We start from the raw sequence: 12,278 nt of genomic DNA on the forward strand, positions 1-12,278 counted from the left end.
CAAGGAGTGTCATTGCTATGGGGTTGGGGTGTCTGGTCTGGTCTAGGAGGGTGGTACATATCCAAGTAACATTCACACGAATGCCAGGTCCAAAAGTTTCCCAGCAGAACATTGTATTATCACAAGATGGCCCGTGGTTTTAATAATGTGGCTGATCAGTGTATGACAGTCCTGTGTTTCTTTGTTCAACAATATTAAGAATACTGTTGGGAATATAGATGAGGATAAATAGTCGACCACGAAAAGTAATAATTTTGTCATTGTGACTCAGATACATTCATGCCAATGCTACTCTCATAGCTGACCCTCTGATATCTGTGCTTCTGTTTTTAGGTTGACCTACCAAACAGGTAGATTTTGGCAGTGCATGGTGTGTCTTCTGCTGTGGATTGCTGGTTGTCTCACATCCTGCGGTTCAGATGCCCGTGTGAGAGTTTTCTCGTCTTTGCACCAAAAAGGCGCTTGGAGGCCCATTCGCCAGATTTCGACTGCGACCAGTGGTAAGTAACACTTTGTTAATTCATTCTAGTCGGACTAGCGCCTTGGCTAGCGCATGCCATCTCGGTTAAGCTTTGCTGCTGCTGCTGTTCGAATTCATCGCTCGCATGGGATGCTGTGCTGCTGGCTGCTCAGTATGCAATACAGCAAAATGTCTGTGTGTTCATTTGCATTGGGATTATTGAAAAGGGTTATTTCACAGTTGCTAATTCCTCGCCGTGGTGTCTGCAGAGTGCTTGCCCAGTTGCTCATGTCCGGAGTGATCATTTGAATACTCCTGCGTGGGATTCCGAATTGGCCCTAGGCATGTTTTTTTCCCCTTGCTGTTTGGGTTTGCTTCGGGCATTTTTCTGTGAGCTCAGTATTAGCTTGCCTTACAGGGTCTCCATATCATAAATGAATCTGTGGATGATCTCCTGCTTATTGCTAATTTGGTCGGGTTTAACAGGGGGGTGGAGGAGGCCTGGCTTTCATAAGAGCAACATGTGTTTCTCTATAAAGTCTCGGATATTTATAATGAGAAGAACCTTGCTTGCAGTTGTAGCATATATTTAGGATGGAATATCACATTTGTTTTGGGGAGGTCTAAGGTTTAGTATCTCCCTGCTAATGCTTTATTACTAAGCAGGGAGATGTAATTTTGTTTCGGGGAGATTTGCTCTAACTTTTTTTTTTTTTTGCATAGGCAGACATTTCGGCAGCTTATGGAATAAACTTTGCTCTGCTAATGTTTAAGTGTCCCTGCCTCCTCAGAAGTATTTCTTGCCTGTCTGTTTTCTGCAGTTATTAATGTCTAAAAATATTCTCTAAGCTTGCACATTATAGATGTTATTCTGCAAATTACGCGCTGTTGCCATTTTCCTGCCGCAGCTTCCTCCATTACCCCGATCTCCGCCTGTTGTTGATTTAACTTTAATGCGTTCATGTATGTTTTTTAAGGGGCGTTACTGTATGAGGGGGATTAGGTCTCCGAGCGGTTTGTTTTCTGCAACACAGATTAATTTACATAAACAGCAGCGCCTCGTCCAATCAGTCTGCATAACCATATGGTGTATAACCATATGCTATAAGCTGAAAATGCCTGGATGTGTCTCAGACTGAATTAGATTAAATTCGCTCACCATAGTCTGAAATACACAGATCGGGCATAACATTATGACCACCTTACTAATATTGTGTGCCTTGTGCCTCCAAAACAGTTGTGACTCATGAGAGAATGGACATGGGCCTTCTGAGGGTGTCCTGTGGTGTATGGCTACAGAATGTTGTTAGAGGGGGTCTTTGGGTCCTATGGGTTGAGGGGAGGGGCCTCTGTAGATCAGGCTTGTTTCAGTGCATCCCACAGATACTTGATCAGTTTGGGATCTAGTGAATTTGGAGGCCAGGTCAACACCTTGTGCTGTTATTCCATGTTTTTTTGAGTTGTTCCTAAACCTGTCAGGCTGCATCCTGCTGGGGATGGCTGCTGTCATCAAGCGGTGTCATTGCTATGGGGTGGGGGTGCCTGGTCTGGTCTAGGTGGGTGCTACATGTCTAAGTAACATCCACATGAATGCCACGTCTAAAATTTCCCAGGAGAACATTGAATTGTCACAAGATGGTCAGTGTTATTTATTTCTCCTGTCGGTGGTTTTAATGTTGTGGCTGATCGGTGTCACTACTTTTATATTTATATTCTTCATCTGCACTATCCTTAATGTAATTATTATTAAATCCGGGGTGAAGTTAGCGGGTTAATGGGCTGGTGTTTTTGCTATAACTCTTGTAGCACACGAAAACATCTCAACTCCCCCGTGACCTCGGCGCCACATGACCCGCATGACATGTGTAAGACAGCAGCCCCGACAGCAAGCGTTGGCCGACTTTGTTGTGGTCATTGCTGACAAATCAAAGTTCTCCGCTAAGTCTGCGGTTCGCGAGGTCAAGGCCTCGACTGAGGTTTTCTCTCCCTCGCAGGATTAAGACAGCAGAACGCCCTCCTTATTTTTCAAAACGGATGACGTGCTAATCTCAGAGCTCCCCCTGTGATCTTGTGACCACAGTCTTCGGGGTTGAGGTAGCCGGGCCACTGGATGGCTCCTGATTAAAATAAGTTTAACCTCGCGACCTTTTGTGCAAACCATTACTTCCCCTGATGAGTATTACTCACCTGGCTCTTAAAAAAATCCCTGCAACGAAATGTACTCATGCCTGTCTGATGTTGGAGATATTTAGGGTGGAATGCTGTAATAAAATACAAGTAATGACTTTACTGTGATTATTATAATAGTCATGTCTTCCTACTGGTAAACAATAGAGAGCATGGGGCCAATGGCAATCAAGAAAACACAGATAAATCAAAAAAACAGCCTTCACATGCTAGAGAAATATTTAAACACAGATCCTGGATATGTTTGAAGTATGTACACTGTAAAAAATGTCCGTAGAAAGAACAGAATAATACTGCAAAATCTCAACATTAAAAAACCGTAAAGGGTATTACAACTAAACATTGTTTTCTTTACAGTGTAATTTAGTAAAACTTCAAACTAAATGTTATTGTAAATTTAACATGAAAATGTTGTTTTTAAAACATAATGTCTTTGTTAAAATAACTTATTTATGTTTTTGTGACATATAAATACCGTATTCCAAAAAACAATACAATGTACATTAAATAACAGTAAAATTGTGTTCAAATTACAATTCAATTCTGCAGACTTCAAACATGGATTTTCCAAAATGCTAGCCCCCCCCCCCCCCCCCCTTTTTTAAGGATATACGTGCTTATTTCTTGTTTTTAATCTTCTCTGAACTATTTCATGTGGCTGGCCATAACTGACAGCATAGGCTAATCAAATCTTTTTTAATCAAAGGTTTTTTTTTTTTTTAATCAAGTTGGGGGATAAAGAAAGAAGTGTTATTTTTGTCTGTGAGAACAAAGACTCTGTCCAACGTTTCTTGGGAAGAGTAATCACTACAGAGAGATTTTAAGGCCACTAAGCTGCTCTGTACCTACATATTGGGAACTTCTCGTGGATTTATAAACCAGCGACAATCTCAAGGTAAGTAAACAATACTAATTTCGTTGATGCATGGAAATTTATTTTACAAAGACTAGAGTAGAACTGCTTGTTATTCGGATGATTAGACATTTAGTGCTAGGCCTATGTTTTCTGGAGATCAGACGACTCAGTGTGTCGTACCGTGCGTGGTGCTGTGACGTCACACGCAACGCCTGCCTCTCAGGTCAGGTGCTTCTGCTCCATCGCTTCGCTAGCTTGCTTGCGCGCCTCAGCTCAGCCAGTCAGTGCAAAACTCCTGTCTTTGGTCGGTGACTGCTCCTCGGAGCGAAACGTTCCTGTCGGTTATCCAACCTAAACACGGTCGTCAAAAGTTAGAAGGTAATCTAGTCCGAAGAACCACCCTCCCTTTCTGTTCATTCAGAGTTTAAGGTAGTTGAAGAGCGGTCGTTTAATATCTTACTGGACGTCAACTTACAACTTGTTACCAGACAGTTGGGTTAGCCAAGCTAGCTAACCAAGTGTACCAGCAGTGCTGAGTTAATATAGCTGAAGCATACTCAACCGTCAGGTTAAGTTTAAAGCAGTTTATTTTCAAGAAACGGTGTGTTTTCATGTTTTAAATTGTTCTATGAGCGATTACTGTTATCTTTGTGCTGCTACAGTTGCAAGCAGCTAACAGAGCGTTAGCACCTAAGCTCTCCGCGCTTTATCCCAATTCCACTTTGCGTTAGTGGTGCAAATTGAATCATACTCAATCGTCAGGTTAAATCAAAGTCCAATGTTGTGAAATGATACATGGCGTCTTAATTTTATTTTACACTCGTTGATAGACCGCTATCAATGTTGGTACATTTGCTTTTGACTGTTGGCAGATAAGGGTTTTTTGCCTGTTTCAAGCTCCCCTCGCCATGATTCGTTGTCGTTTTTGCGGGAAAACCTTGCAAACGTTGAGGGGTTATGTGTTGCATTGTAGGATTCACAGAAACGAACCACGCTGTGTGTTCAGGTGTGAGAGTACAAGTTGCAGGCAGACATTTTGCACATATTCATCATTTAAGTGTCACTTCTATCGGAAGCACAATGTCCCAACGTCGTCTGTTAGTGCCAACACAGCCATTATGTCTAATTTTGTGTGCGCTGTGTCACTTTGCTCAGACCGATTTGAGACTGTGCACGAACTTCTTGTACACTTAAAAAAACATTTAGTGGAGGGAAGATCTGTGAAGTGTCCAGTGGCAGGTTGTCAAAAAACATTTACTTTGAGGTCATCATTTACAGCGCACTTGTCTAGGAAACATCCAGACTGTTCAGTGAATAACATAAATGATCTCTACAGAGAAATCACACCGCAGTCCTCTGCCACGGCTTGTGAAGAGGTTTCGCAGACAGTGGATGGGGCAGCAGATCTACCAGTAAGTACTGAATCGACACAGGTTTTCGATGAAATCTTTCTTAGGAGTGTTTGCCTGTTCTATTTAAAACTACAAGGACAGCTGCTGCTTCCAGATTCAACGATACAGATAATTGTTGAAGAGATGCAAAATCTACATGAATTAGGACTGGATTACACTTTGAGCAAGTTACACACTCTCATGAAAGATGAGTTAAATCTTACTGATGATGTGATGGGGAAAGTTTCAGATTGTATAAAGGATTCTGATCTGTTCTCCTCATCTCATAAAGGCCCACTGAGAACAGCCTACACGAGAACTCAGACATTCAAACGGATGTTCAAATATGTAGAGCCCAAAGTAGTAAGATTAGGATATGATGATGATATGAGACAAAGAAATGCTTATTACATACCTGTAAAGCAAACACTGACTAACTTACTGGAATCGCAATTTTGGAAAAATTCTGTGTTGCAACAGACTACTGAAACAGATGCACGTGTCCTTGGTGACACTTGTGATGGACAGGCCTTCAAGTCCAATCCGTTCTTCACTGCAAACCCAGGAGGCCTGCAGCTTATATTGTATCAAGATGCATTTGAAGTAGTCAATCCTCTCGGCTCAGCAAAAAAAAAACACAAAGTTCTCGCTGTTTATCTTTCTGTTGCAAATTTGCCAGTTCATGTGCGATCCAACACCGATCACATGTCCCTAGTGTTGTTGTGTGGAGAAAATGATCTAAAAAAGTTTGGATGTGCCAAAGTATTTGCTGACCTGATATCGGATTTGTCAGATTTAGCAGAAAATGGAGTTACTGTAGGAGGGGAAACTGTCCGTGGGGCTTTGTACTGTATAGCTGGGGATAATTTAGGGTCACATGGCATTGGAGGGTTTAACGAAAATTTCACGTCTTGTTATTTTTGCAGGTACTGTGAGGTAACCAGAGACGAATTTAAGAAAGAACCCAATCTTTGCGGCCGGCAAAGAACTGCTGATTCCTATGACGCTGCTGTCGCCGCTCTGTCTAAGGAGAGCAGAGACGTCAAAGGAATAAAACTGAGGTCAGTTTTCAATGATGTGCCAAGCTTTCATGTATGCCAACCCGGGCTCCCACCATGTTTAGGCCATGACATTTTTGAGGGTGTGTTGTCCTATGACCTTGGTCTGTACTTGAATTATTTCATCAAGACCAAGAAATGGTTCACATATACCCTTTTGAACAGGCGAATCAAACAATTCCAGTTCAAAGGTTCAGATGCTCTCTCCAAGCCTTGCACTGTCCAGTCTGGTGCACTCAAACTCTCTGGTAACGCGGTCCAGAATTGGAATTTTTTGAGGCTGTTACCTGTTCTAATTGGCGACAAGGTGCAAAATGCTGATGATGACGTGTGGCAGTTGACTCTCCTGCTCAAAGATATTGTTGATCTAGTTTGTGCACAAAAGATTTCAGTGTCGCAGATAGCTTACCTTGAAATCATAGTTCAGGAGTATCTAGATTCAAGGACATGTTTGTTTCCTCATAGTACTCTCAAACCGAAACACCATTACATGAGACATTATCCCTCACTAATCCTGAAATTTGGCCCCCTTATTCGACTGTGGACGATGCGTTTTGAAAGCAAACATAGCTATTTCAAGCGATGTGCCAGGCATCTGAAAAACTTCAAGAACATTTGCCTAACTCTTTCTGAGAGGCATCAGATGTTCCAGGCATATGTCTCGGCAGGACCAGGATCTAGTGAGGTACTACAAATTAAAAATGGTTGTGCTTTTATTCCCAACCTTTACAGTGATGCCGTTAATCATGCTGCTTCTGAATTTGGATTTTCAGAAAGGGATACTGTTGTCTCAACAGAAATTCAGTACAGAGGTACAACCTACAAGAAGGGTGATTTTTTGGTCTTAAACGAGTCTCTGGAATTTGGGAAGATTATCATAATTCTAACTAAGGATGATGCTGTGTATGTTCTTATGGACTTGCACAAATCCAACTTCCTTCCCAAATATCATCTTTATGCCATTACGCCACAAAGTACAGCAATGAAGTGTGTGAACATACAGGCCTTGCTAGATTTTTACCCACTGACTTCATACACCATCGATGCACTTAGAGTCATCCCACTGAAACACAGCGTTTTGTCCATGTGATTTTTGCAATGTTTGAATGATGAGTTTTATGTAGTTCTATTTTTTTGATTTTCTATGTCTGGAGTCATATTGGGCACCTCTAACTTCAATATGAATTAGTCCCAAACTACAATGTTCTGAAGTAAATGTAGTAAATCAGCTACATTTTGTAAATATTTACTTATACATCTTAAATGAAATTTGTACAGATGTCCAAATTATTTCTACACTCTGCCATCACGGAGGTCTTGCCTGACCTGCCAGATGTGACAAGGGAGATCTTGGAGGAAACTCTCCAATCTCTAGGGGTGGAGACCCATGATGACTTCCAGTTTTTGAAAGAAGATGATTTGTTGTCAGCCTTGAGGCCCATACAAGCCAGGAAGCTGGTTGCTGCATGGAGTCTGAAATGTAAGTTTATCGTCATTGTTCAACATCCTGACTGCTTGGTGGTTTTATGATGTGATCAGTTCTCAACATTGCTATTAAAATGTAAAACCATTCATGTTGTGTCTGTTTCGTGTATATGCATTTTTAAAGGTCCGGCCCAAGAAAGTGGTTGCCTTACTGCCTCACCAGGACCTTCCCAATCCATGATGTCTCTGTCGCCAACGTCGTCGTCGTCGTCCAGCAGCTGTCAGAGCCCAAGTGGCAGTTTGCCAGAGTCATTCACAATACCATGGGAACAGTTCCCAGAGGCTTTGACACAGGCTTTGGAGAGGGAAAAGCGTCCAAATCCAAGTCTGAGGAAAGAGATGGTGAGAATTGTGGTCCGCGAAATGATGAAAGTAACCACGTCTTTAAGCAAGAAGAATGCTACTGATGTGGCTAGGAAATTGGTGGCTAAATACCCCAAGTCACTTCAAGATGTGATTGAGGGCGACGTAATTGGCACAGGTTATGGCTCCCTCGTGAAACAAATTCAAAATCGGATCGAAAATGTGAAAAGACCTACAACACCAAAAATTAAAAAAAGAAAATCACATGACTCTGACACTGACGAAGTCCCACCTGAAAAACGTGCAGCGATTCAGGACACCTATGGGTGCGTCCGTTGGCATGTGAAGTTTATGCCCCTTGGAGAAACGGCCGAAACCCAGCAGCAGAAGAAAAACGAGCTTAAAAATCTGTTCAGCCAGAATGAACAAAGCACAGGTCCTTTGAAAATGCTGATGAAGTCCACATTCTACAGCCAGCGACAAGACGTGAACCAAGGGAAAGACATGAAGTACCTCCAGGAAAACTGGCCATATTGGTTTCATGACATTGGCATGAATGTTCACTTTAAGGAGCTCACTGGAGTTGACCTGAAGGAAAGCTTCTTGAAAAATGTGGAACAGAAGGGGGAAAGGCTCTTGCACTTCATGAAGACAGTTGCTGTCAACAAATCCAAAAGATTCTACCAAGCTGCAACAAAGCTACAGATTATGATGGGAGAACAGGCAGTTAGCACACAGGTCACAGAGATGGTGCTGCTTCTTCTGGCTTATTTTGACGAGAGAGATGATGTGATGTTCCATTACGTGGAGGATACTTGCCTGGCTGAAGAAGTGGTCATGGACCGAGTTCCCTTGACTCCAACGATTTTTGTATGTGGTAAGTTAACCGTACTCACCTGAGTTGGAGAGGAAAGCTTGACACATGCAGTAGATGTTGTCTGGGTATAATGAATTCACACCCCTTTTTTCTGATTGTGTGGGTTTCTTCGTACGTACTTGTTTTCACACTTGATGCATTAGTTAGTGACTGACGTGAAAATGTAAACCTAATTTCTGGATTATTTTAATTTTCTTTCTTTTTTTTTATTTTAAGGACAATCCTGCTTTTCCGCCAGAAGGATGATGCTTAGTGTGGATCACGTCATCGTTAACGACAACATCTCTTCCTTCATCACGTCTTTGTGCATGATGTTTGGCTCTTACTACTGTTTCAACATCCATTATCCCTCAGCACTTGCTTCAACCCTGGAGTTTCTACAGAGGTAAGTTTTCTTTTTTTTTAATTTATTAATCTTTAATTTATTTATTTTAACCATTGTTTTGTTCTATTTATTTAGTCATTTCACAACGTGCATACAAATACCTACAGGGCCTATGCTGCCCTCGCACTGTGTTCCTATTTTGCAGAACTAGACAGGTAGCTAACAGTAGAATGATTGCATGTTTGGAAGTGCTTTTATCCTTTTATTATTCCATACATTCACTCTCTCTACAATTGCAAGAAAATAAGAAACAAACATGCATACATTTGACATACTAAATTAATCACACACAACGTAAATCCACATCACAATCATGGTGTTGAAAAAACATAATGTCTTTGTAAAGGGGAAGCCAATTATACCACTCCAACCAGACATGTTCTGCTTCAGTCCTCTACTGTGGAGACAGAGCTCATGAAGAGCTCATGAAGAGTTGTTCCTGTAATTTGCAATTTATGGAAATGGAAATGCATTATCTACCTTGAACATGTAATGCGAAATCTTAATATTCTGATTCAAGTTAAGCAAAAAATGGAGGCCCCATTGCTCCCTGCCTACCAATAAGGTATTAATTAAAGGAAAACTGTAACCTCACACTAATCCTTTCCTTTGTTGTTGTGGAGGCAGTTGTATCATGTATTTGTGTTTTCTCTGTACGGTTGTTTCATGTATTCATGTGTTTCCTCTGTCTTCTCTGTATTCCTAGATGTTTCTTCTCTATAAATCCAGAGAGGGGGACCAAAGTGGAGCGAACCAGTGCTACGCGCTTGCATGTAAATGCCAGAGTCCTGACGTTGATTCAGGACCTCTCAGACCACGAATGGCGATCCATTTAAAAAGGTACTAGTGCAACTATGTTCTTTGGTTATTGACTGACTTTACAAATGAAATTAGAGAGACAGTGTGAACAGTAACTGTACTGTACTGTTGCTATTGTCCTATTGGTTGTCTTGGGACTGTGCCAATTGTCCAGAGACGGTAACGCACTCTCCCACGATGCTACGCATTATCCCGAGTAGCCACGCATTGTCCCCGGGGCAACCAGGTCCTGTCCAGCGGAGCGAGGCACTGTCCTAAGAGTTAGGCAAAGTGCCTGACTGTCCCAGGACAGACAGTGCTGGCTGTCTCGGGACGGTGCCTAGTGTCCAGACAGTCCATGGAACTGCAGCAACAGTACAGAATATTTATTGTTTCCACTGCTACTGATTAATTGAGGTGTGTGTGCGTGTGTGTGTCTTTGTCTTCTCTATTCCCTAGGTGTCCTTTGAGTGGCCACAGCAGTTGATGTTTCCCCAGATGTTCTTCAGGGTGTGTTTATAGATGTTCCAGCCCATGATTGGCGAGCCATTTAAAAAGGTGTGTGTGTGATACTGCTACTGCAGCAACAGTACAGAACAGTTATTGTTTCCACTGCTACTGATTAATTGAGGTGTGTGTGTGTGTCTTTGTCTTCTCTATTCCCTAGGTGTCCTTTGAGTGGCCACAGCAGTTGATGTTTCCCCAGATGTTCTTCAGGGTGTTTTTATAGATGTTTCAGCCCATGATTGGCGAGCCATTTATAAAGGTGCGTGTGATAGTGCTACTGCTACTGTTGTCTTTGATTATTGACTGACTTAACAAATGAAACTAATGGAGATCCCTGTATGTACCTCTTTCTCTTCTCTATTCCCATAGGTATTCCTTTGAGTGACCACAGCACTCATAACTCTACTGTTTTCAAAAATAAACTTGCATTCTTTAGAATGATTCATTGACTAACGAGTGGTTTGTTACAGTCTATCCTCAAATTAACATTTAGAAGTAATTTGAAGCACTGCGGATAAAAAGTAAAACTGTAATACATGCGTACATGTCCTGTTGATTTTTCGGATAAAAACTGGCAGCTGTGGTTGCCAGAATAATCCTGTTAGGAATGCAGTTCATACGGTATGTAAACATTACGGAACAACTTGTAGATTTTACATCCTAAAACTATTTATTTTACATGCCCCGTTGTTTTTACGGATAAAAACTGGCAGCAGTGGTTGCCAGAATAATCCTGTTAAAAATACAGTACATACTGTATGTAAACATTACTGAATAACTTGTAAATTTTACATCCTAAAACTGCTTACCTTACATTGAATCCCTCTGAAATGTTCATGAAATCATTGTTAATTGCACATTGAATATCCGTAAAATGAACAATTATGTATTGATTATTGTACATTGCATACCTGTAAAATTTACATTTAGTTTTCCTTAATTTTACAGGGGATCCCAGTGAAATGCACAAGTTATTCTGTAATGCTGTTTACATTTTATTGTATTTTTAACAAGATTATTCTGGCAACCACTGCTGCCAGTATTTTTCCGTAAAAACAACGGATTTTTTTTTACAGTGTAATGAATTGTAGTTGGTTGTTTTTTGGATATGTATTATTTGGAGCTTACGGTTGCCGCCTTCAAATGGGGTCTTGTTTTCACCATTTGAACGGCTCCCCTCTCATGTGGTATTTATTACCTCGTACGTGGACATTTTTTTGATAAGGAGTGTTCGCTGACGGTCTCACAAGCGATGGAGGTGAATAAGAAACTGATATATTGTAATTCAGACGTATGGGGTTTGCTTTGCAACTTCGTAATGTGACTGAGGAGAATACTGATATTCCCAGTGGCCTCAGCCTTTCAAAGTACTTTTACATTTCTTACATTAAGTTAACCAGGTGTAAGCTTGCAAAACTGTAGACAACAACAGTTGCTTAGTGTTGTCACAGCTCAGTACTGGTATTCCCATATAAACTTAAACCCATTTGAGCTAACATCTCTTAAGGAACTCTTTTTATCTTACATACATTTGTGGGGTGCATATTTCATTCTCTGAGAGTACACCGTCTCAAATAAGAACCTTAAACATTGACCTTACCGAGCAAATTATAGTCACTAAAAGAAGCACAAGTGCAGCTGATAACTACCTACTCTTTCTGTGTTCATTTCTTTTTCTTCTTTTTTTTTCTCGTGTTCCCTTCATTTGATATGACCACTCCCGTTTGCGCTGTGCTTCGCGTCGCTGCCAACGCTGCAGCTGCCGGGCGCGGAGAGACGTGCGCCACCTCGGTGACACATGGCGTTTTCCGGCAGCTTCTCGTGCCCTGACGGCGGGCCACTTCACTTCACTGGGAGGGTGTAACACTGGAGGCTCGCTCTGTTCCGCCTAAATACCAAACACCTCAATAAATCACCGCGAGTCGGCGGCGTAGCGGCCTCTTAGAACCACATGCGCAGATGCACGTCCAA

General features: G+C 41.6%; 1 protein-coding gene across 1 annotated transcript; it reads left to right on the forward strand.

Moving 5' to 3' along the window:
• The first annotated feature begins 3,313 nt into the window (after nt 1–3,313).
• Nucleotides 3,314–11,372, forward strand: LOC311490648 (uncharacterized protein). Its single transcript, XM_084548252.1, has 2 exons — nt 3,314–5,955; nt 7,231–11,372. Exon 2 carries the CDS (start codon nt 7,615–7,617, stop codon nt 8,638–8,640), a length of 1,026 nt encoding a protein of 341 aa, XP_084404378.1. The 5' UTR covers nt 3,314–5,955; nt 7,231–7,614; the 3' UTR covers nt 8,641–11,372.
• Nucleotides 11,373–12,278: the final 906 nt, after the last annotated feature.

The sequence above is a fragment of the Chelon labrosus genome (genome assembly GCF_963514085.1).
Source record: "Chelon labrosus genome assembly, chromosome: 7".
NCBI lineage: Eukaryota > Metazoa > Chordata > Actinopteri > Mugiliformes > Mugilidae > Chelon > Chelon labrosus.